Source organism: Palaemon carinicauda, chromosome 38 (genome assembly GCF_036898095.1).
Source record: "Palaemon carinicauda isolate YSFRI2023 chromosome 38, ASM3689809v2, whole genome shotgun sequence".
NCBI lineage: Eukaryota > Metazoa > Arthropoda > Malacostraca > Decapoda > Palaemonidae > Palaemon > Palaemon carinicauda.
Genome location: NC_090762.1, coordinates 69,327,976 through 69,352,379, shown reverse-complemented (window position 1 = coordinate 69,352,379; position 24,404 = coordinate 69,327,976). Strand labels below are relative to the sequence as shown.

Below are 24,404 nucleotides of genomic sequence, written 5' to 3'. Positions count from 1 at the left end.
GGACTTTGCTGGCTATCTGGGATATAAAGACCACTTGGAACACACTGCCTGAGTCTTTTGCTCAGACTGTCTGCTAAAATGTTCTTTTGGGCTCGTACAAACTGGGCTGACCGGAGGATAGAATTTTCTTCTGTCCAATGCAGAATCTCCACGGCTAAATGGCAAAGACGCTGTGTAAAAGTACCTTCTTGCTTGCTTATGCATGCCCCTCCTGTCATGTTGTCGCTCATCGACACTACGGAGTGACCTGAAAGAAGCTGTTGAAAGTGACTGAGGGCCAGAGACACTGCCCTTATTTCCAGGTTTATGTGGCAATGCTAATCAGAATTGGACCACAGCCCAGAGCCCATGTGCTGCAAAAGGTGAGCCTCCGACCCTTCTTTTGATGCCTCTGTGAAGAGCATTAAATCCGGGGGAGAGAGAAAACCAACTCCCTTGAGAAGGTTGGCATTTAGTACTTACGAGCTCAAGTATCTCTTTTGCTCTTGCCCTGTCAGCACCTGAAGGTCCGGAGGGTCACTGTGTTGAAACCAGATGGTCTTCAGTTGCCACTGGAGAGACTGAATGTGAAGGCGGCCTTTGGAACTAGACACTCAAAGGAGGTCATGTGTTTCAAAAAGCGAAGCCACAGATGAGCTTGCAGCAAGCCTTGTGAGAGGAATGGCTGAACCACTTCCCTGAATCACTTGATTCTGCTTTGAGACAGAAACATTTTGCCTCATGGGGTGTTCATCTGCATCCCAAGATATACCAGTGTTTTTGATGGTTGAAAAAAAGACTTCTCGAAATTTACGACGACCCCGAGATTGAGGCAAAAGGCGAGGAGTCTATCTTGGAGTAGGAGAAGGGTCTCAACCGAGTCCACAAGAATCAACTAATCATCCAGATAACAAAGGACACGAATGCCATTGACATAGGACCAGGTTGAGACTAAAGTGGTCACACTACTGCACACTAGAAGTGCTGTTGACAGGCCAGAGTACAGTACCTGAAATGGTTTATCTTCTCATGCAGGATGAACCTTAAGTACTTCTAGATCAAGATCTGGAAGTGTGTGTCTTTTAAATCAAGTTTGATCATGAAATCCCAGTTCTAACAGTCTGTCTGACCATATCTGTGGTTTTCATCTCGAAAGTAGTCTGTCAAATAAACTTGTTCAGAGCTGAGAGATCAATGACCAGTGTCCAGTCTCGGGATGCCTTTTCAATATGCAGTTCGCCCACTGGTTGACTGTATTGTAAGCAAGGAACTCTACTGGCCTCGCTCCTGAAAGCAAAATGGTGCTCATTGCCTTCTTCCTATCTGGGTCAGCCAAATCCTCATTGGTGGTCAGATAATCAACAAAACCAGCCCAGTAGTCAATCCACGAAGCAGCTTGCAAAGAATCCTTAGTAATTTGCTCCATGTTCGCACCTTCTGCAGCCTAAAACGTAACCTGCTGTGCTGCCAGCTTGTCGATGGGCATACTATGTACCAAGGCCAAGACTAGTGGGTCTAGTGGCCATGACAAGGGGTTGTCATGTATGATGCTATAATACTTCCTTTGCCGGACAAATGGCATAGGAAGTAAATGCAAAAAATTGATAACTTTCAGAGAGACTTTCTTTCCCGCTATTTGGGAAATAACTTTCATTCTGGCCAATCATCATCTTAGAACAGGGCTACTCAACCCAGGGCTTTCTGGGTCGTGGGACCTAACAAAAGAAATCTAGGAACGTGTCCCTCCCCTCAGGAGGAGGAGTATGATGGATTCCCAAGTTAATTGATTTTTTTTTATGCAGGTCCAACTCTCCTTGATTGGTAGCAGTAATTTTTGGGCTAACTGGCAGAGACAGCACACAGTCCAAGTTGTCTGAGTCAGCATCTCCAGACTCACACCAATATCATCCTGGATTGGGTCTGGTTCGTCAATAGTTACCCCGAAAGGGGAATGAGATCTAGAGAGGAGATTCTTTGTTATGGACAACGATGAGGACGGCACAGCTTCCCAAACTCCTCCCCCCCCCCCACTAGGTCATCAAGCACTTTCGTTGCCCAGTTCTTCAGAAGAGTTTTCGTATCCTTCTGCTCCCCGAGCTTAGCCAAAAAAGAGGCTTGTTTTACTGGCATCTCGTTCCGTGGAGCCAACGCTGGCGGCGAAGCCTGTTGGGGTACTAGAGGAGCAGGAATGGGCTCTGGGGTTGAGCCAATAATTAACCATAAATGAAGCCTCCCTTGGAGACCTCAAGCCCATACTGATTCTCGAGTGAAAGGTATGTCTTGGGGGCGGCATTTCCTGCTTCTGTTTCTTACATCTCTTAGTTACTTTGACAGGGATAATTCCCAGCTTTTCCCACAGGGGATCAGGCTTGTCCTGAGCAGCCTTGGAGTCTAGATACTGCTGGTACCTAGACAAGTGACTCTGAGGAGAAAGATAATCCAAGATTGGAGGATAAGGGGGCACATGCTTGGGAGCCATACTCCTATGACTCAGGTTCAAAGGTGGACTGAAACTCCTGGGAGATCCCGACATCGAGAGAGAAATGGTTACTCTTGGCGAGTGATGGTCATATATGTGCCGATCAATAACAACTTGAGGATGGCTCGTGAATTGCTTTGTGCACACCCAAGGAAGGGCGGCTACAGTCGAATAGGGGCAAGCAAAACAAGGTTGTCTTGTTTGAAAACATTCACTGCCATTGCTCACAAACATCAGACAAAGCCGGCACTTTCCCTGAAGAGGTAGGCCCACAAGGCAAATCCCTGGAGGGTGTAGCACTTGCAAGATTCGCAGAGATTCGTGCCTTAACGGAACAGTGAAAAGGGCTGAGACTGCTGGGAGTTGGCGGCCACAATCATCAGGGCACTCCGAAGAGCTAGAGCAGGGAAACAAAGAATCGCGAACTCACTTATGAGGGAACTCAAGGGGAACCACTCGTGCGAAGAATCTCTCTCGCCCTGGCAAGAAGAGCAACCAACCTCGTCGGGTGGAGGAATGTAAGGTTTCTCTTGCTGAGCAAGCTCAGAATGCGCACAACCCAAGAGGGAACACACAGCTAGCTGGAACTCCTCCTGTGGAAGAGGAATTACAGAGGACACGTCGGCCGGGGACACGAGACTGACAGGTAGGGAGTCCCCTGCAGCAGCTCAGTGGGGAAGGTTATGACCAATCCCTGCGGAGGCAGCTGTGCACTCCTGCAGTGCCCCAAGCTTCAGCACCTCCAAAAACCTTTCCTTAGAGGGGGAACCCAAAAGCCCCAAAGGAAGGCCACAAATTATGTAAGGGTCAAAAGAGGTAGTCTCCCCACTGGAGGCAGATGTCCCTGCTTTGCTAAGGGAAGTGATGGGGTTCCCCGGACCCAAATTTTGTACGGGGGTTAAATGGTCATCCCTCTTGCTCAATCGCCCTCCGGAAGAGGTTAAACGTGCAGTCAGTGGGGAGAGAACATAGCACTGGAGAAAAAAGTTGTGATTTCTTCAACCTCGAGGAAGACCCTCAAGGGAAAAAGAATCCCTTTTAGACTTCTTCCCCCATCTATCGTACCACTTCCACTGGGAAGATAACCCCTCCCAACAATTTCACAGGGAGAAGGCTGCGTGCAGAAATGTTGTCTGCATGCGGGATGAAGAGGGTGAGGATCCATCTCCACTACAGACATGAATGTGCAGCAAGAGCGGCCAACTATGCCAGGCCAAGCACGCATAGTCATAGTCCTCAGAAACCACACACATCTGAGAGATTAAACAAAAAAATTTCAAGTTTTACAGTAGGTAAATATAAGGGTTTACATGAGAGCACACTACAAGCCAAAAACTAAATTGAGGGATCTCACTGTGTGTGTGTGTAAGCGGGGTGGCCATTCTACCCTATTACCCTTGCTAGCAAGCAGATGGTTGTTGACATGTAGGAACAAAGAAAAGATTAAAGAACCGAAGTCAAGAGACGCAAAGAGTATGTCAATACTGCTCACCAGCTGAAGTGAAAATAGCTATTCAGAATACTGCCAGATGGATGGGGGTTACACACCACCTGGGAGTAACTACCTACACCTCGTTATAAATTTCAACAGCAGAGTTCCAGCTTTGCAGAATTATTCTCATAATAAAGGACAAGGGTTTATAATCAAATAAAACAAATAAAAAGTTATTACCCATAGAATTCAGGTCGAACTCCAAGTAAGCAGGAACTTAAAATATCCATCAGTGTATAATCCTTTGATTCTTGATTGTGACCTTTAGAAGTGACCTCGGGACTGTGACTGACATTTACTGCTAATTTTATCTTATCTACAGATTTCAAAGGATCAGAATGATTGCCATTTGGCATTTGTGTTCCTGAAATATCAACTGTTGGTTTGATCTCCTCAGCTACAGTAATGTTATTAGTATCTGGTTCTCCTTTTAGCGTGCGAGAGGGTACAGCATAGGTTGTAGTATAACCTAAAGGAAAATAAGATAAATAACTAAAAATATGACACCTGAATACACAAAAAATTTTAAAGGAAGTCTTAGGTATTTTATGAGAATCTTGTGCACAGCATAATTGAATAAAACTGAAATATATTGGTACTTTTGTTGTTTTACAAATTATTGAAATATAAATATTTCATAAAATAAACTGAAATTTTCAAATAGTACTGTAATAGGAAAACGGAACCTTACTACAAAGTCCTGGGTACTGGAGAGAGCAAGAGGTACCCGGCGGGCAGGAGGAGCACGGGGTACCAGAGGTGTATAGTTGAGAAAAGATAATATTTCCTCCTGGTCCATAGTCACATGTATAGAGTTTTCTCCACCATATACCTTGCTTGAATATAGTAAATCCACAGCCAATCTTGTACGAATTATACCACATCATTTGAGTGTAGTGGCCAATGGCAGGTGTATACCTTTTGAAATATGAAGGGACTGTGGTTAATTGATATCAAATACATTCTTTTATCATTGTTAATCCGATATATAACAAATTTCTTAAAAGTAATTATTATTTTTCCTAAGTATACAACCCTGAGTCATTTACATATTATGAGAAGGGTAACAGTGGATCCTCTGACGTGAGCTTTTAACTGTTCCTCTTACGGAAGGAGCATAGGGTGAGATCGTTCATGTAATCCCGTCTCTAAGCCAGAAAAAATTGTATTCTTTAGTATTTTCTTCATCCTACCTGTGCTGACAAACAGGTGTTCCAGGTGAGCTCTAACAGCACTTGTACGCTTAAAATAGTAGATTGATGATTGATTGAAAGTTTTCTGGCATCCTGACATCTACGGTCATTGACGCTGATAGCATTTATTATATATGAAAAATAAAAGAGAATTCAATTAAAACCATAAAAGTTAAGATGTCATTATAATAGTTAAATAGTTTTCAGAAGACCTGCTTCTGAAATAAATCTAAAAATACCGCTCGCACAGTAGGACACATCATGCCCCAGAATCTTGGCAAGGATGAACCTTCCTCACCTCAAGCCTCAAACAGATATCTATTTCTTAAGTAATTATAATTAGGGCATTCAGTCAACAATGCCTCACTGTTAAAGGTACTAAATAGTCCTCGCAATACGGTTGATGTTGGGCCTTCAGCAGAAACTCGTGTGTCAACCGTGTGTGACCAATATGGAGACGACAAAGAGACGTCTCCCATTTTCGGGGTATCATGTTATACCTCCAAGGTGATATGATATTTGTTATTTTCCTCATTTTATTGCCATTTAGACTATCCCAGTGCTGTTGCCATTTATTACAAACCAATTTCTTGATGTAAGGTAGGAAATCATTACAGGGAATGGGATACCTTCTTGGTAGCAACTCGGATGCGGAATTCTTCGCCAGTAAATCTGCCTTCTCATTCCCAAACACAACTACATGTGCTGGAACCCAACAAAATCAACTGTTATACCTCTCCGTCCAATAATAAAAAGGCATTCCAAAATCTTAAAACTAGAGGGTTACTAGAATCAAAAACTTCTAAAGCTTGAAGAACACTCCTTGCATCACTAAAAATTGTGAAATTACCCTCCTTTTCCAAAGCTATTTTCTCAATAGCAGTTAGTATGCCATACAGTTCGGCAGTAAATATGGAAGCTGTTAGAGGAAGTGCACCTCTACAATTAAAATCATTACTATGTACTCCAAATCCAACGCCAGCATCGGATTTGGAGCCATCAGTATATATTAAAGTCGATCCCCTATGTTCTGCAACATGTTCCATAAAACGAGACCTGGATTCTAAGTCAGTCATATTCTTCTTAACTCCAATAAAGTATTTACAAAAAGATACGTCGGGTAATTTCCATGGAGGCGTTGATGATACCTTAAATGGAAGCACCTTACTTCTAATTATATCAAGACTGTTTAATAATTGATTTACCCAAAACTCATAAGGTTGAGGAGATTTTGAGTGCAACTCAAAGTATGTTGAGTGCCTTACAAGGCTTGCAGTCTGAAAGGCTAAAGAATTAGGGAGTCTTTGAATCTGAACCAATACTGAATAATAGCAGACATTCGGTAAATGTCTAGATTCTAGAGGTAATTCTCCAGCATCAACAATGAGACTTGGGATAGGTGAGGTTCTCAATGCTCCTGTGGACAATCTAATACAAGCATGATGTATTGAATCTAATATCTTTAACCGGCTTGGGGGGGATGAGGAGTATATTTCACATCCATAACTGATTTTGGAAAAAATCAAGGCCTTGTATAATTTTAAGATAGTATTGCAGTCTGACGCCCATGATGTATGGAACAATACTTTTAAAATATTCAGAGCCTCGAGACATTTAGCTTTTAACGCTTTTAAGTGAGTAACCCATGTAAGCCTACAATCAAATATCAAACCTAAAAATTTAGCTTCACTCAAACATGGTATCTGTTGACCTTTAATGTATATATCCGGTCTGGATGTACTCCCCAGATAGGAAAAAATTGGACAATGGTAGATTTACTTGTTGAGAACTTAAATCCATTCATATTGGCCCACAGGATAATTTTGTCAATAGAGAGTTGTATTTTGCTCTCAACCATTGCCATTCTAGCTCCAGCAAATGATATTGAGAGATCATCCACAAATAATGTTGAGAGAACATCCCGGGGAATGACTGAGGACATACCATTAATTGCTAGTGCAAACAGGGTTACACTCAGCACACTCCCCTGAGGAACTTCTTCCTGACACTTACTCTCTGAGGAGTTCTCCCACTCTCACTTGAAAAACTCTATGCGAAAGAAATGACTAAATAAATAGTGGTAGTTCTCCTTTTAATCCTAATTCATGAATTGTTTTAAGTATACCATATCTCCATGTGGAATCATATGCCTTTTCAAAGCAAAAAAATAAAAACTGTCACATGGTGCTGTTTGGAAGCAAAGGCTTCACAAATGGAGGACTCAAGTCGCATCAACACATCAGTTGTCGAGTGCATTTTTCTGAATCCACATTGAATCGGTGATAAAATACCCTTTTCAAGGTACCACATCAACCATGCTTTGACCATCTTCTCCATAATTTAACATAAACAAGAAGTCAATGCAATAGGTCGATAGCCTGCTGATAAAAACTTGTCCTTACTGGGTTTTAAAAAGGCTAAAATAATGGCTAGTTCCCAAACACTTGGGTAACTATGATCATGCCATATTATATTAATAATGCTTAAAATAAATAACTTTGTAATAAAATGTACATGTTTAACCATTGCATATGCAATTCCATCGGGTCCAGGGGCTGTATCGTTACAAGTAGCGAGTGCGGAATCAAGTTCTCTTTCAGTAACAGGAGAATTATACGATTCTTCCTTCCCTGTTGCAAAATTTAAAATTTTTTCTTCAATGCTCCTGTACTGGTGACCAGGAGCTGCTACACTCATGCACGATACATTTGAAAAATGGTCAGCCAGGGCATTGCTAACTTCATTTCCTTCAGTCACATACTGACCATTCACTTTCAACACTGGTGGTGGGTTCGGGGTAAATTTGCCTGGAACCTTTTTTATTTTCTTCCATACAGAAGATGGTGGTGTTCTACTATTAATGGAGGAAACTAAAGCCACCAAAGATTGGCGTCTAGCTTCTTTCATGGCACGACGAAACTGTGCTCTACACTTTTTGTATGTTATCAAATTTTCATCCTTATGGTGTCTACGCAATCTAGTCAAAGATTTTCTGGTGGCTCTGTGCAAGGCTGTTAATCCTGCAGACCACCACGGGACTGGTCGTCTTTTGAATAGTCCTGTGGTTTTTGGAATCGAATTGATTCCTGCCGTATGGAGAGTTCCATTCAGTAGGTCTATGGCATCATCAATACTTTCAAACTGTTCTGCACTACCCTTGATTTCACTTAGCTCGCGAAATTTAACCCAGTCTGCCTTGTCAAGATTCCATCGTGGCAATCTTTGTAAAGGCAGACCCTTGTTGGTGTGTATAATGATTGGTGCATGATCACTAGTATGCCAATCATCTAATGTCCTCCAATCAAAATCAAGAAGGCAGTTAGAGCTTGCAATTGAAAGGTCAATGCATGACAAGGTACCTGTCTGGACATGGAAGTGTGTGGGCTCTCCTGTATTAAGGAGTCCCACATCCTCATTCTCCACAGTTGATGAGATAATATTGCCCCTTGTGTTTGCCAAAACATCACCCCATAAAGGATGTCTACCATTCATATCTCCCAGTAAGAGAAAAGGTGGAGGAAGTTGATGAATGACCTCTATTAAATCATCATATAATATATTATTTGGAGGTAAGTACAGAGAGCATGTTGTATATTTTCTCCCTATATCAATCTGTACAACCACTGCCTACAGGAGTTTATGAATAGAAATAGATATTTGGGGAACATCTCGACGAACGTACATGACTTCCGCCATGGCTTCCTGCTTGTTGATTATATGGTGTTCTATAGCTAACATACTCTCGAGGACTAGGAGTGTTAGCATCAAGCTTACTTTCCTGTAGACATAATATTATGGGGGAATGTTCATGAATTAGGAGCTTAAGTTCTTCATATTTGGCCCTTAAACCCCAACAATTCCATTGCAAAATGGAGGAGAAAGGTAAGGATTACTTCTGGAAGACATCTTGAATGAGGTCTTCCCATTAGCAGTTTTTAATCTAACATGATTACCTGTAGGTTTTTCAGAGATGATCTTGTTATGTTGGGTTTTACGTTTGTGTTTTTCTTTGTATCATTTTGATCTATTTGTTGAGGCGGATGGTGGACCTCAAATTGAATTTCTGATTTATTCAGTTTATCTTCTGGTTCATTAGAAACATCAACAGACAAAACATCAAATTTATTTGATGCCATAACCTTAATGTTTCTAATGGAGGGGGGAGAGAGATATGGAGGTCTCTCGCTTTTACGATTAATAGATGGTGGGATTCTAAGTTTTAGCCCCTTTCCCACTACAGGTGCATCAGGTAAGTTGGTCTTAAGTGGAACCTCCATCAAATCAGGCAAGGACATGGCCTGTGAGAGGTTTGTACGAGTTTTTGTAATGGGGGACGAGGGTTGTACAGATATGGGCAATGCCTTAGTGTTAATACGCCGTGGTAGAGTCTCAGGTAATATGCTTACCTTGTCATTTGACATTTTATCAGATGGTATATTTCTTTTTCTAGAGTTACTAGCAGTACTAGGTGGGTTTGATTTTAATGCCTTAGCATAGCTATTTGATTTAATTAATAGTGTTTTGGCATGTCTCACACTTATATGTTCCAAACTAGATTTGTTAAGGGCAGCTTCTTCCAACTTATACCAATCGCAGCTCTTGTCTGTGGATTTGTGATTCAAGTTGCAATTTAAACACCTCTCTCGAAGTGCACATTCTCCATGGTAAGATTTGGAGCAAATACCATATTTTCTCATTTTTGCAAACCTTAGATGGGTGTCCAAATTTAAAACAATTAAAACACTGCAGGGGCTTCTGCTTGAATGGTCATACTTTAATTATTTCGTTTTCAATAGTAATATGGAATGGTACATCAGCATCCTGGAACGTACGGATTATCATTGATGTACCTGGGACTTTGTGAACTTTCCATACATTTAGTGGACACATGGCCAGTATCTCTTTCTCTGTAAATTCATACAGATCTTCGTTAAAAACTAGCCCCCTTCCGTAGCTAAAATTTAGGTGGGGTTTGACATTAACTTAATGTCATCATTACTTGTTTTCATGTTGGACAGTATTAGAGACTGTGTACTTGATTTGGCATGCATAAGGAAACTATTTTTTCCATAACGAGATATATCACCTGGTGCAATAGTTCCTACTTTTTTCTGAATTAATTTGCAGATTTTAAAATAATTCCTTGTAACCCCCTTTGATTCAGCTATAAGCCACATTGGTGATTTTGGCTTTCTCTGGGAGGGCATAACTAAATCTGCGTCTTTTTCCAACCAATCGGCAGGCCTATACACATCCAGATCTTTTGGTACCTTATCGCAGAGAGCAGCCGCGACACTCAAGTTATTAATTATAATATTATTCAAGTTACTTATTGCACTAAATGCTTCGTCATAACTACTGTAAGATATCCATGCATCCCCTTTTTCAGCTTCAAGTTTCATCCTTATTTCTTTTATACATCCATACCATTCAAATGCTTTATATAGATCATCGTAGTTTGTCTCTATTGGAATTTGGGTAACCCAAATTACTCGATTTTGTAATATTAGTAGAATGGTCCCATTCCGAGGTCATCAACAGAATTTTCCCTATTCAAATTATCAGAGGTCATCAACAGTGCCGGGGGTATTTTACCTGCTTGAGAATTTTAAGAAAGTATCATAAGTTGGAAAGGAAATTTGCATTCTCCACTATCGGCACAATGAGAGTATACTTCCCAGATGGTCCACTCCATACCCTACCCGAAGGATAGCACCAAAACAGATAGAGGCACAGGTGTAAGCTAAACCCGCCTGTTAGGACTGAGAGCAAGGAAATATGGAATCATCCTCCCCATATCTGTAATGATGGGCTTCCGGCCAGAAGCCATGAGTCCCACCTCAAGGATTGGATCCCCCCGGATTCCGATGCCCCAACCCTTGAGAGAAGGTCCGCCAAAAAGGTTCAAACCATCTTCGGGATGGCTGAGATCCTCCAATGCTCTCATATATAGCTTTGAATGCAAATACCTCCCAACCATGATCCCTTCTTCCATTCATCTAAGCAGGCAGTAATAACAAATGTGGAAATGTCCACGCCATTTAAGTAAAATAAAAATAAATAAATGAATAAATAAATGAACAAATAAAATAAATAAATAAATATATATATATATATATAAATATATATATATATATATATATATATATATATATATGCATAGATCTACATATATATATATATCTATATAAAGGAATAGAGTGAAGAAAGAGAAATTTAGATTCAAACTTGGGGAGCAATTTCCCCAAGTTCGAGAGCCCTCTTGCCCGTCACCAATTTTCAGCACGGGAATGATATGCCGTGCTGAAGCTCAATGACTTCATCAAGGCATTCTCTCATTAAGAGGGTTAAAATAGTAGATAGCATCTTAGTGCTCTCACATATACAATAATAACTGATCTGGCTTATTTGTTACCTATGGCTCAACCTGAGAAGTTAAAAACCATGAATCAGGAGTGGAAGGATTTTGGTTTTAGCTACGAACTCAGGGACGAAGGATATTAAGACCTGCCTCCACACACGCCCCTCTGAATGAGTGATGTCAAAAGAAAGACCATTAATTTCCCTCACCTGTTTAGCTGAGGCTAAAGCAAGTAGGGAACCCATTTTTAAGGTAAGGTCTCTATCAGAGGCTTCCCTTAATGCCTAGCATGGTACCCTCTTCTGGAGACACAAGACTTTGATGACATTCCAGGATGAAGGTCTCACTTCAACTGGAGGGCAGGTCTGCTCTCAAAGCTTCGTATGAGCGTGGAGATTTCCTCCAAAGAAGAAATATCTACTTCCTCAACTAAAGACTTGGCTCAAGGCTAAGCAATAATGTTTCACTGCTGAGACAAAGCAGTTTCTCCTTGTGCAGGTACAACAAAAAGTCGGCGAACAATGATATAAGGCTCTGAGAGGAGAGGCACCCCTACTGCAACACCAACCACAGAAGAATGCACATTTGGATTTATAAACTGTTGTTGAGAATACGCAGAGGTATCCTGATATCTCTTTTGCAGTTTCACAAGATCACTCTAGGAGAAGTTACTCGATAACCTCCAATGGGGAGCTGAAGGGATCTGCACAGTGGAAAATCTGGGCATGACAATGGCACAACAGGTAGGGGAGAGGAGGCAGCTCCATTGGAGTCTCTGTCAGCAAAAGTAAAAGGTCCCGGTATCATTCCATCTCCAGCCACTTCGAACCTAAGAATCATGTACTTAGGTGTCGCTCGAACTCAATCTAAAACACTCCTTATCAAGCAGAAAGGCGAAAAGTATATGCGTTGAGGCTGTCCCATGGGTGCTGGAACGTGTCCTCAAACGCGGCCTCTCAATCTGGAACTGAAGAGCAGTACACTGGAAATTTGTGGTTTAGGGAGGTCATGAAAAGTTCCAATGTCAAAAAACCCCACAAAATAAGGATCTCCGTCGCTATCCAAGGTCATAAAAGCCATTCAGAACCAACAATTTGTGTCTTCCTGTTCAACTTGATGGCTACAATTTCCTTCTGCCTGGAATGAAGCAGGCTGTAAGGGCAATAAAGTTGAGCTCCACCTATTCATGCATCTCTACTCCTAGATAGCATAGTTGTAGTGACACTGTTCCAACCTGCTTGCTGATGTAATCCACCACGGTATTGTTGTCACTCATCAACACCACAAAGCGACATGTGAGAAGATGGCAAGAGTGCTGAACAGACAGACATGCTGCTCTCAGCTCTAGGACATTGATGTGTTCTTGTTGTTCTCTCTCAGATCAGAGACCCGACATTGGACGCATCTGTGAAGAGCAAGAACTCTGGAGGAGTCATTGACAGTGGGTATCCTTTTAAGAGGTTCAGTTCATCTAACCACCATCAAAGACCACTTAAGGACTCTTTCCCTGCTGGAACTAGTATGAGGGGATGGTTTAGATGTTGGGAACAATGCTACTTCTGTTCCCACTGAGGGAACCCAAGGTGAAGGTGACTATAGTTAAAGGTGACTGCTGGGCTCTAGGAGCTCTAAGGATGACAAGTGCCCCAGTAGCTTTTGCCACTGATAAGCTGGTATGTGGGGAAGAGGAAGAAAAGGCAGAGCTACCTCCTAGAAATGGGATATTCTTTACTGAGATGGATGACCCTTCCCAAGATCTGTGTTTATGTCCATACCGAATTACATTAGTAGTCTTGTGGGCGTAATACAGACTTCTTTTCTTTGCAAAATAAAAAAAGGTTGGAGGAGAAGGATGTCCTCCATGTCCGCCAGAATTGGCCAATCATCCAGATAATAAGACAAATGCTGTTAGCGTGTGAAAATCACCAATATTAGAGGAAAATCTCACTTGAAGACCTTAAGGGCTGTCGATAAGCTGAAGCAGAGTACCCTGAATTGGAATACTTTGCTAGATACAACTATCCTTAGACACTGGCTGGAGAACGGATGGAATATTGGGATTTGGAAGTGCACATCTTTCAAGTCTATGGTGATCATAGTCCGAAGGTCTGACCAACTGCCTGACTATACTAACGTGTAAACACTATTAACAACTAAATATTTATGTAGATATGCTAAAAAACACACACATGCACACACAGATTCCACCCTTCCTACCCCTCCCCCACCCCCCTTCCTAACTACAACATGCTAGTTTGGACAATTTGTGGGAGATTATTGTTTTCAAGTGGTTGCTGTTCAACAGGATAGGAAAACAGTATATATCTATATACGCATACATACACACACACATATATATATATATATATATATATATATATATATATATATATATATATATAAATATATATAAATATATATATATAAAAATATTATATATGAATATATATATATACATATTTATTATATATATATACCGGTATATATATATTTATATATATACTGGTATATATATTATATATATATATATATATATATATATATATATATATATACATATATATATATAGGGGACTATCATTATCATTATTAGCCATTTCTTGTCCACTGCAGAACAAAAGCCTCAGATATATCCTTCCATTTCCATCAGTTTATGATCTTTCTGTGCCAGTCCACACCAGCAAACTTTCTTAATTCGTCAATCCATCGTCTTCTCTCCTTTCCCCTGCTTTTTCACAATCTAATGGGACCCATTCTGTTATTCTTAATGTCCATCTATTGTCTGTCATTCTCATTATATGTCTTGCCCATGTCTTTTCCTTTTTCGTACATGTTTTTAAAATATCCTCTACTTTAGTTTGCTCTCGTACCCTTGTTGCCTTTTTCTGAGTGTGAGTGTGTGTGTGTGTGTATATATATATATATATATATATATATATATATATATATATATATATATATATATATATATATATATACATATATACATACATATATATATACAGTGGAACCTCTACATACGAATTTAATCCGTTCCAGAACCAACTTCGGATGTAGAAATTGATCGGATGTCGAAACGAATTTTCCCATAAGAATACATTGAAATAGGATTAATCCGTGGTTGAGCCCAAAAACCTATGATAACTTCTTAATAAACTACTACACATAATTTTCCCATGAGAATAATGAACACTAAATTAGATAATAGACATGTAAATAAGAAGAATAGACATGTAAATAAGAAGAATTAGCAAAAAATGATAAATAAGAAACGGGTTTTTAGCGTCACTTTACCTTAGAAACTCCAGCGCAGGTGTTGTTCGTCTTCGCTACGCAGAGAGGAGAGAGGAGACGGACGGACGGCGAGGAGGTAGAGAGGTTAACTACGATAAACGTAACACTACCGTAACTTATTCTAACTTACACTAAGTGAACTTTAACATAACTTAGCTTATTTTTTTTTTATTTTTATATTTTATATTTTTTTTTACATTTTCTTTTTTTCTTTTTGATGATTACGTAATTTTAATCACTATCACTTACATTTAAAATTGACTGAATTTCTTTTGCTTCACTCTTTTCCGTTTTCTGTGTTTCACTTTCTTCCTCTTCACTCTTTGCCGTTTTCTTCGGTTCACTTACATCCTCTTCATCGCGAGTTCGCTTCGCAGTTTTTTTAAAGAAAGCATCGATAGATAATTGCTTCGTACGGCTTTTCAGAATGTTTCGAAAGTGCGTTAGGCAAACATCATCGAATTGAGAAACTACACGACAAACCTGCAATTTCTTTGGATGGTATTTGTCGATGAAGTCGACCACGTCTTGATATTTTCCTAACACCTCTTTTATTTGCGCTGAACCTAACACATGTTCTACCTCCTCGCTCTCTTCCTCGTCATCACTCATGTGCTCCGACATAGCATGGAGTTCCTTGAGCTCATCCGTCGTCAGTTCGTCGTGATGTTCGGCGACGAGTTCCGTAACGTCATCTGCGTCGACCTCCAGACCCATGGACTTGCCAAGGGAGACGATTTCCTCTACGGCTTCCGCTGCACCGACCACGGGATCAGGTTCGGGGTTAAAACCCTCGAAATCTCGGGGAGAAACTGCATCAGGCCACAGCTTCTTCCATGCAGAATTGAGGGTCCGTCGAGTTAATCCCACCCAAGCCTGATCAATGATCTTTAAGCAGTGCACGATATTGAAGTGGCCCCTCCAAAATTCACGCAAAGTTAAGTTGGTGCTTTGCGTGACATTAAAGCACTGCTTGAATAAGTGCTTGGTGTACAGCTTCTTAAAATTAGAGATGACTTGCTGGTCCATGGGCTGGAGGATAGAGGTGGTATTTGGTGGAAGATACAGCACCTTTATGAACTTGAATTCATCGAAGATATCATCTTCAAGTCCGGGGGGGTGAGCGGGTGCATTGTCAAGGCATAGCAGGCACTTTAAAGGCAATTTCTGCTCATGAAGATACTTCTTCACAGAAGGACCGAAAACTTGGTTTACCCATTGCACAAAGAATTGCCTAGTGACCCAGGCCTTCGAGTTGGATCGCCAGAAAACATGAAGCTGATCCTTATCGACGTTGTGTGCTTTAAAGGCCCTAGGGTTCTCTGAATGGTAAACAAGCAAGGGCTTAACTTTAAAGTCCCCGCTAGCGTTGGCACATAGAGCAAGAGTCAACCGATCCTTCATTGGCTTATGCCCAGGCAATTTCTTCTCTTCAGCAGTGATGTAGGTTCGACTCGGCATCTTCTTCCAAAACAGCCCGGTTTCATCACAATTGAACACCTGCTGCTCTACGTAGCCTTCTTCCTTTACGATATTTTCGAATTTCTTAACAAAGTCAGTTGCAGCCTTTGTGTCCGCACTAGCAGCCTCTCCGTGGCGAACAACTGAATGAATCCCGGACCGTTTCTTAAATTTCTCGAACCAGCCACGAGATGCCTTGAAATCATCTAAGGAAGGCTCGGTTGAACTCTCCCCAGCATCACCCACAGAGCTCTCCTCCTTCAAGTCCGTAAAGATGGCGTGCGCCTTCTCGCAGATGACTGTTTCGGTGATGGTGTCGCCAACGATCTCTCTATCCTTAATCCACACTAGTAGAAGTCGTTCCATCTCTTCTATGATAGGGGTACGGCGTTTGGAAATTATAGTGATCCCCTTAGAAGGTTTCACTGCTTTAATAGCTTCCTTCTGTTTAAGGATTGTCGAGATCGTCGACATATTACGGCCATACTGTTTAGCAAGTTCACTCACGCGGATGCCACGCTCATGTTTTTCAATAATTTCCTGCTTAATTTCTATAGAAAGCATTTCCTTCTTCCTTTTCTCACCACTACCACTACCACTGGCAAAACTAAGCCTTTTTGGACCCATGATTTACGTAAATTATCGTTAATGGATGCACGTAAAAAATCACGATTAATTCACAGTTAATATCACAACGCAAAGAGCACAACCACACGAAGCCGGCGAGAACAGAGGACTGACCCAAGCCGCGCTAATTGAGCGTCCCTCCGAGGTCGATGTGCTGCCTTCTATCGGCGGAAATAAAAAACACTTCAGGCGCTATGAGCACCGACTACGCGTACGAGTATTGTTTACTTCGGGTGTCGAAAAAAACATTCGGGTGTAGAGTCGGAACGTGTTCGAATTGTACTTCGCGTGTCGAAAAATTCGGATACAACCGGTACGACGAAAATTGCTACTTCGTGTGTCGAAATAAAATTCGGGTGTAGAGTCAAAAATTTGCTCGAATTTTACTTCGGATGTTGGAAAATTCGGATGTAGATACGATCGTGTGTAGAGGTTCCACTGTATACATATATGTGTGTGTTATCTTTTATCTATTGTGTTTATAAAAAGTCAAATATATTTCAATATGACTGACAACTCCAATTGACAAAATATTGATAAAGGTATTTTGCAAAGTACGTAGTTTGTTGCACAACCCATAACTAATCTTGGTAACCAGCAATCTCAACTATTTGACCTGTCGCACACTGCATTCGGGAAACTAAAAACCAGTTGGACATCCTTCTTTAAGAAAACTGATATTAATATATTGAAAAAGCTGGCCATAAAAGAGAACCTTGTCATTATTAGACCAGACAAAGGTAAAGGAACTGTTATTCTTGACAGGTATGAATACATGGGTAAGATGGAGAATATTCTAAATGATGAGTCCAAAATTGTGAAACTCGCTAAGCCTAATTTCAATTACCGTTTAAAACTGAGGATAAAATATACTGGTTTTTAAAAACTATTAAAAATGAAAATTCTATGAATGAAGGTAATCATCAAAATTTGTTTTGTTCGGGGTATTCATATGGCATTTTATATAGTTTGCCTAAAATCCACAGGAATAATGTTCAGCTGAGGCCTATTTTATCTTCTTTAAATACACCAAACTATAAATTAGCTGAATTCATTCTTCCCACACTAGAATCTCTTACAAAAATACATTTTTACTGAGTAACTCTTATGCATTTAAGGAAGCAGTAATATCTCAGGACCAAGATCTTTTTATGACTAGTCTTGATGCCGAGTCATTATTCAAAAATGTACCTATGGAAAAAACAATTGATTATATATATATATATATATATATATATATATATATATATATATATATATATATATACATATATATATATATATATATATATATATATATACACATATATATATAATATATATATAATATATATATATATATATATGTATATATATATATATATATATATATATATATATATATATATATATATATATATAAATATATATATATATTTATTATATTATATATATGTGTATATATATATATATATGTATATATATATACAGTATATATATACATATACATATATACATATATATATATATGTATATATATATATATATATATATATATATATATATATATATATATATGTATATATATATATATATATATATATATATATATATATATATATATATATATATTACGAATAGCAAACTACGTAAATTCCCTAACTCCAAAATGCACCTGCTTTATATTACATAATTTAGTACAAAATAAAAAACTGCCGAGCTCTGAGAATAATACACAATTCTCAAACAATAATATATATGAACAATGAATATCTAAAAGGTCTCTTTACTTTACACTCAAAACAAAACTGGGTGATTACTTTACTTTTATCGGGAACTGTTCTTAAATCAAACTCTTACTTCAGTTCTTAGTCAGGGAATACCAGCAAAGCTCTTAAAATAAGTAATGGTGACCGAAATAATACACACTTTACAAAAATAAATGTATTCTATAAAAAATCAATAACTCAAAATTAATACCAAAAATAAATAATTTGAATTAAAAAATCTGAACTAAACCTTAGACTGAGATAAAATGACACTATAAAAAATCATACAATCACTTGTTTCACTAGAAATTAATTTATGAAAATATTTAATTTTGACAATTAATGAAGAAAGTTGACACTTTAACACTAGAAAATGAATAAGAATTACACTTACATATACTTAAATGTTACTCTCATGTCCATAGGCTTACACAATGTTACTGAATGGTTAAGCAAAATAATTACACTTCACTGTTTAACGTAATCTCACAGGGTCAGTGAAAAAAAAACAATTAATTTCTATAATATACCGGTACTCACATATACAAGGCATTTCTGTTAACTTAGACCACAAAAATTCCAATGTTTGAACAAACGCTATTCACATTTGAGAGAAAACACTAAGCCCGTTGGAGCGGAAAACACTATGCACGTTGGAGGAGAGATATGTAGTGGATGAATAGATATTGGAGAGGACTGTTGGATGATGGCTCTTCTGGCGGTTAGGCTGGGTCTCTGCTTTCTCCTGTGCATTCCTAGGTCCTTATATATTATCTTAATTTATTCCAGAATCTTCTATGGGCCTACTGGAAGCATGGAGGCATGGTCTAGCTGCGTCAAGGTTGCCAACTTGACATTTTGAAGTGGGGTACTAACGTCGCTTGCGAAGAAGCTCTCTCAGCTAACTTCGCCCACCTCCTCTTGTAACATTAATAAAAAAAAAAATTAAACTTTAGTCTAGAACTTTCATGCATCTTCCAAACCTGTGGAAACATGATGCAATCCCTAGCGTGTGTGTCATACAAAATATGTTTTAACAGAATTGCATAAGACTTTGTAACAAATCTACATTGAATAAAAATTTAATTCTTTAAAATATCGTAAATTTGCATATACGGAACTAAATGAAAATACAATTAAAGGAATGACGACAGTCGTATGTAATTTACATACATTTACTTAATCCTACGTGAGTGGAACTCACCTTACAAGCTGGCTATACATCCCTTAAATACACCAATATTAAATGTGAATAAAATATTCTACTTTCATGAAGACCAGCTTCGTGAGATAGCTCCTTACAAAATGATTATTTATTCTGGGCCTGAATCCACCGATTCAACCCGAGATAAATAATCTACAACCACGTTATCTTTACCTGATATAGGATTTACATTAATATAATATGGTTGTAAAAATAATGACCACCTAGTTAACCTTTGATTATTATTCTTCATTTTATTAACAAAAGTTAAAGGGATTGTGATCCAAATAAACAATAATTTCTTCATTCTGTGGTCTATTCACATAAAATTCAAACTTCCTTATCGCTGTGATTAGTGCTAGCAGTTCCTTTTACACTGTTGAGTAGGCCCATTGGTGCTTCTTTAATTTTGCCAACATAGAATAGACAGGGTGAAGAACCCATTCTTTGCCTTCTTGCAATAGGACAGCTCCAATTCTCCTGTCCAACGCAACCACTTGGATAAGGAATTTCTTGTTGAAATCCGGCGCTTGCAGTATCAGTTTCGAAGTTAATATGGACTTCCTTTGACTTTTCCTTTTTACCGGTATTTCGATAACGTAGGTCAGGTCACTGATCTTCTACAAAATCCGGAATGATCCTTGAACTTGTTGGTGAGAGGGAATCTCCTTATCAGTAAGTAGACCAACATCTGTTGTCCTACCGTAAGCTGTCTGTTCTTACTTTTCATACCAAACGTTTTCTTCCTTTTTCCTTGGTTCGCTTTCAGGTTTTTGAGGGATAATTTCCTTATCTCCCTGATCCTTTTCCTCAAATTCTTGACATATTCTCCACCCGTTTCTTCTCGATCTTTCCATTTTTCTGCCAACATTTTAATCGGTCCTCTTCCTTCTCATCTCAACACTATTTCATTCGGGCTACATCCCATGCTTTCTTGATAAGAACTGTGTACTTCAAGTAACATCAAAGTAGTCTGATGTCCCATTCATTTCCTGTTTCATTGCAGTACTTGGTTAACATACTCTTTAGGGTTTGATGAAATCTCTCTAATGCACCTTGGGTCTCCAGGTGATAAACCATAGACCAGTTGATGTCTCACATCGAAAAGTTTCAGCACGTCCTGAAACAATTTCGATGTGAAATGCGTTCCTCGGTCACTCTGAACGATTTCCAGATTACCAAATTTGGTAAAAAAGTCTAGTAACTTCTCAGCGATTATTTTGGCACTGACATTCCTCATGGGTATAGCTTCTGGGTATCTTGTCACCGTACCCATCAAGGTTAACATATATTCGTGGCCTTTCTTTGTTCTCGGTAATGGTCCCACAATGTCGATCAGTACCTTGCTGAAGGGTTGTCCACGTACTTTAATCAGGTGTATAAGGGAGCTTTCTTGATGTACTCGTTAGGCTTTCCAGCCATCTGACAAACGTGACATGCACGGGAAAACTGTTTCATAATCTTTTCCGTCGTCTTTCTTATTCCAATATGTCCCATCTCATGCACTACGTCGATCACCTGTCTTCTCAGCGGTGCAGGAATCCGTATCTGATGGTATATGCCCCATTCGGCATTCCCAGTGATACCGACGGGTCTATGCTTCCTCATAAGCAATCCGTCCTTGAGGTAATAACAGGTGGAAGACAACTGCACCTCCGTCTCATCCACCCCACGGTACGTTAATTCTGTTAACGTCGAATCCTTCCGTTGCAATCCTATCAGCCTTTTCCGACTCACTTGTTCTACTTCTAACGCTGAGTTTTCTATTTCTTTAAAATCCATTGCTTCTTTGTCTTTCTGTTCATTTGCCTGTTGTCCTCTTCTCTCGAGCTCTCTCAGAAGCTCTTGCGTACTATCATGGGAAACCTCTTCTTTTATAAATAAATCCTTTGGTTTCTGTCTTCTTCTGCAGCCACTTTCTTCGTCATACTCATAGTCATCACAAAACTAGGAAACAGATACAGGTATTCCTTCGCGAGATCAGTCGTAGGACTATACTTCAGTGGTTTCTCCATTACAATGGGAGAAGGCATAAATGGCGCTCCACCAACCTCATTTCCCAGTAGGACTTCTACTACTTTGACAGCCAATGAATCCTTTACCACAAAACTAAAATGACCTGTATCCAACTAGCATGACAGTTTCAAATGGAAAATAGGATAACTTCCTCTCCTCTTATTCCCTTCAAAATGACCGAATCTCCTGTGAGAGACTCTTCCACCAACAGGTGTACACCTCGTGTCACCACGCTATGCTTAGATCCTGTGTCGTGCAACATCTTGACCGGGACCTGCTCACCCACATTCAGAGTGGCTAACAGGCCTTCATAAACATACTGTTTAAAGGCATCCACGCCGTTGGAGGTTGTCCTGTTCGTTGTGTGAACGTTAGCTGGCTAATTTTCCTCGTCGGATTTTCCCGTTTGATTCTTCGTCTTCTTATTCTGTGGAGTTGAATTACCCTTAACCACTTGGGAGCCTGCTTTTGGTTGGTTTGACCAACATTCCTTACTGATATGACCTTTTCTGCCACACTTAAAAAAGACAATAATCCTCTGCACATCTTTCAAAACACCTGAAGGAGGACGATTCGATGATTGTTGCTGTGGTACTATTGCATTCTGCTTTGGAATAGTACCAGTGGTACTTCCACAATAACTATTGAACTTGTTCCCATAGTTTTTACTAAACTGGTTTCCATGATTCGGCGAATACTTGACACTTGGTCGGAACGACGGTTGAAACTTCATACCTGGGGAGGGTTTACGACTGATAATATAATTTTCACTCAGCAAAGTGGCTCTATCAAGTTTCTTCACCTCTCTCTCTCCCAAGTACGTTTGAATATGTTCAGGAATTCCACGTAAATATTGTTCCAGCACTATCATTTCTTCTAAATCAGTCATCTCTCTCACTTTGGCAGCCTCTATCCACCTCTTTAAACATTGTTGTACATTATAAGCGTAATCCAGGAAAGTAATTTTCTCGTCCTTCTGCTAACTTCGAAAACTTTCATTATAGTATTCAGGGGTCATCTGATACACTTGCAGCACGCTCCTCTTAACTTCTTGATACTCCTTCCTCTGGTCCTGAGACAAGGCTAGATACACACTGTGTCCTTTTCCAATAAGGATACTGCAATAACACATACCATTTACATTCTGGCCATTCCATCATCGACGCGAGCGTTTCAAAATGATCGAAGAACTCATCGGGAGATTCATCCGTGAATTTCAGGATCAATCTCTGTGCATTCGCCACATCAAACACAGGATCGTGCATAGCAGGGGTCACACCTGTCTGAGTTGACGACAACCTAGCACAAGCATTCAACAGTTCCAATTCCCTGGCATGTCTTGCAATTTCTCTTGCTTCTTCTCCTCCATGTCTTGCAATTTCTGTTGCCTCTTCTCTCTCTTTTTCTTCTTGTCTTGCACTTTCTCTTGCCTCCCCTCTCTCTTTCTTCTCATCTTGCAATTTTCTTGCCTCTTCTCTCCCTCTTTCTTCCCGTTCTGCCATCATCTTTAACATAATCAAATTCTCTTCTGCTGCAATTTGTCTAATCTCAGCCTCTACATTCGTTTCTGCTTTCGTTCCTTCAGTTTGTGGGTCATTCGATACTTGCTTCTCTACGAATTCCGCTTCAGCCTTCTCCAAAAGGCCAGTCACAAAACCCAATTAATTTTCATAATATACCGGTACTCACATATACAGGGTACCTCTATTAACTAACACTATTCACATTTGAGAGGAAACACTATGCCCGTTGGGGAGGAAAACATAATGCTTGTTGGAGAGGATATATGTAGTGGCTGAATAGATGCTGGAGAGGACTGTCGGAGGGCTAGGCTGGATCCCATCTGTCTCCTGTGCATTGCTAGGTCCTTATATATTAACTCAATTTATTCCAGGATCTTCCGGGGCCCTACTGGAAGTCTGGGGGCATGGTCCAGCGGCGTCAAGGTTGCCGGTTGCCAACTTGGCATTTTGAAGTAGGGTACTAACGTGTATTGCGAGGAGACTCTCTTAAGCTAACTCCGCCCACCTCCTCTCGTAACATTAAGAAAAAGATTAAACTTTAGTCTAGAACTTTCATGCCTTTTCCAACCACATGGAAACATGATGCAATCCTTAGTGTGTGTGTCATACAGCATACCTTTTAGCATAATTACATAAGACTTCGTAACAAAACCATGTGGAATAAAAATCTAAATCTTTAAAATAACGTAAAAATGCATATATGGAACTGAATGAAAATACAATTAATGGAATGAAGACAGTCTTATATAATTTGCATACATTTACTTAATCCTACGTGAGTGGAACTCACCTTATGAGCAGGCTATATATCTCTTAAATACACAAACAAGATACGTGAATAAAATATTCTACTTTCATGAAAACCAGCTTTGTAAGAATATATATATATACATATATATATATATATATATATATATATATATATATATATATATTTCTTTCCTGTCATGCTTATGGGGAAAGGGAATATTCATACCCTGGTGAGAGGGGGTAACCCGAAAGGAACACTTGGAAACCACACACTCCC

General features: G+C 39.6%; 1 protein-coding gene across 2 annotated transcripts in view; it reads right to left on the bottom strand.

Moving 5' to 3' along the window:
- LOC137630234 (CRISP/Allergen/PR-1-like) overlaps positions 1-24,404 on the bottom strand; it is a 273,374-nt gene that overhangs the window by 71,065 nt on the left and 177,905 nt on the right. Inside the window, exons 4-5 of one of the 2 annotated variants that reach the window (XM_068361692.1) lie at positions 4,678-4,868; positions 4,131-4,419 (exon numbers count right to left, since the gene is read on the bottom strand). In XM_068361692.1, coding sequence (XP_068217793.1) covers positions 4,131-4,419; positions 4,678-4,868 — 480 coding nt within the window. Of the gene's footprint in view, positions 1-4,130; positions 4,420-4,641; positions 4,869-24,404 lie in introns of both variants that reach the window. The other variant, XM_068361691.1, reaches the window with a different exon arrangement.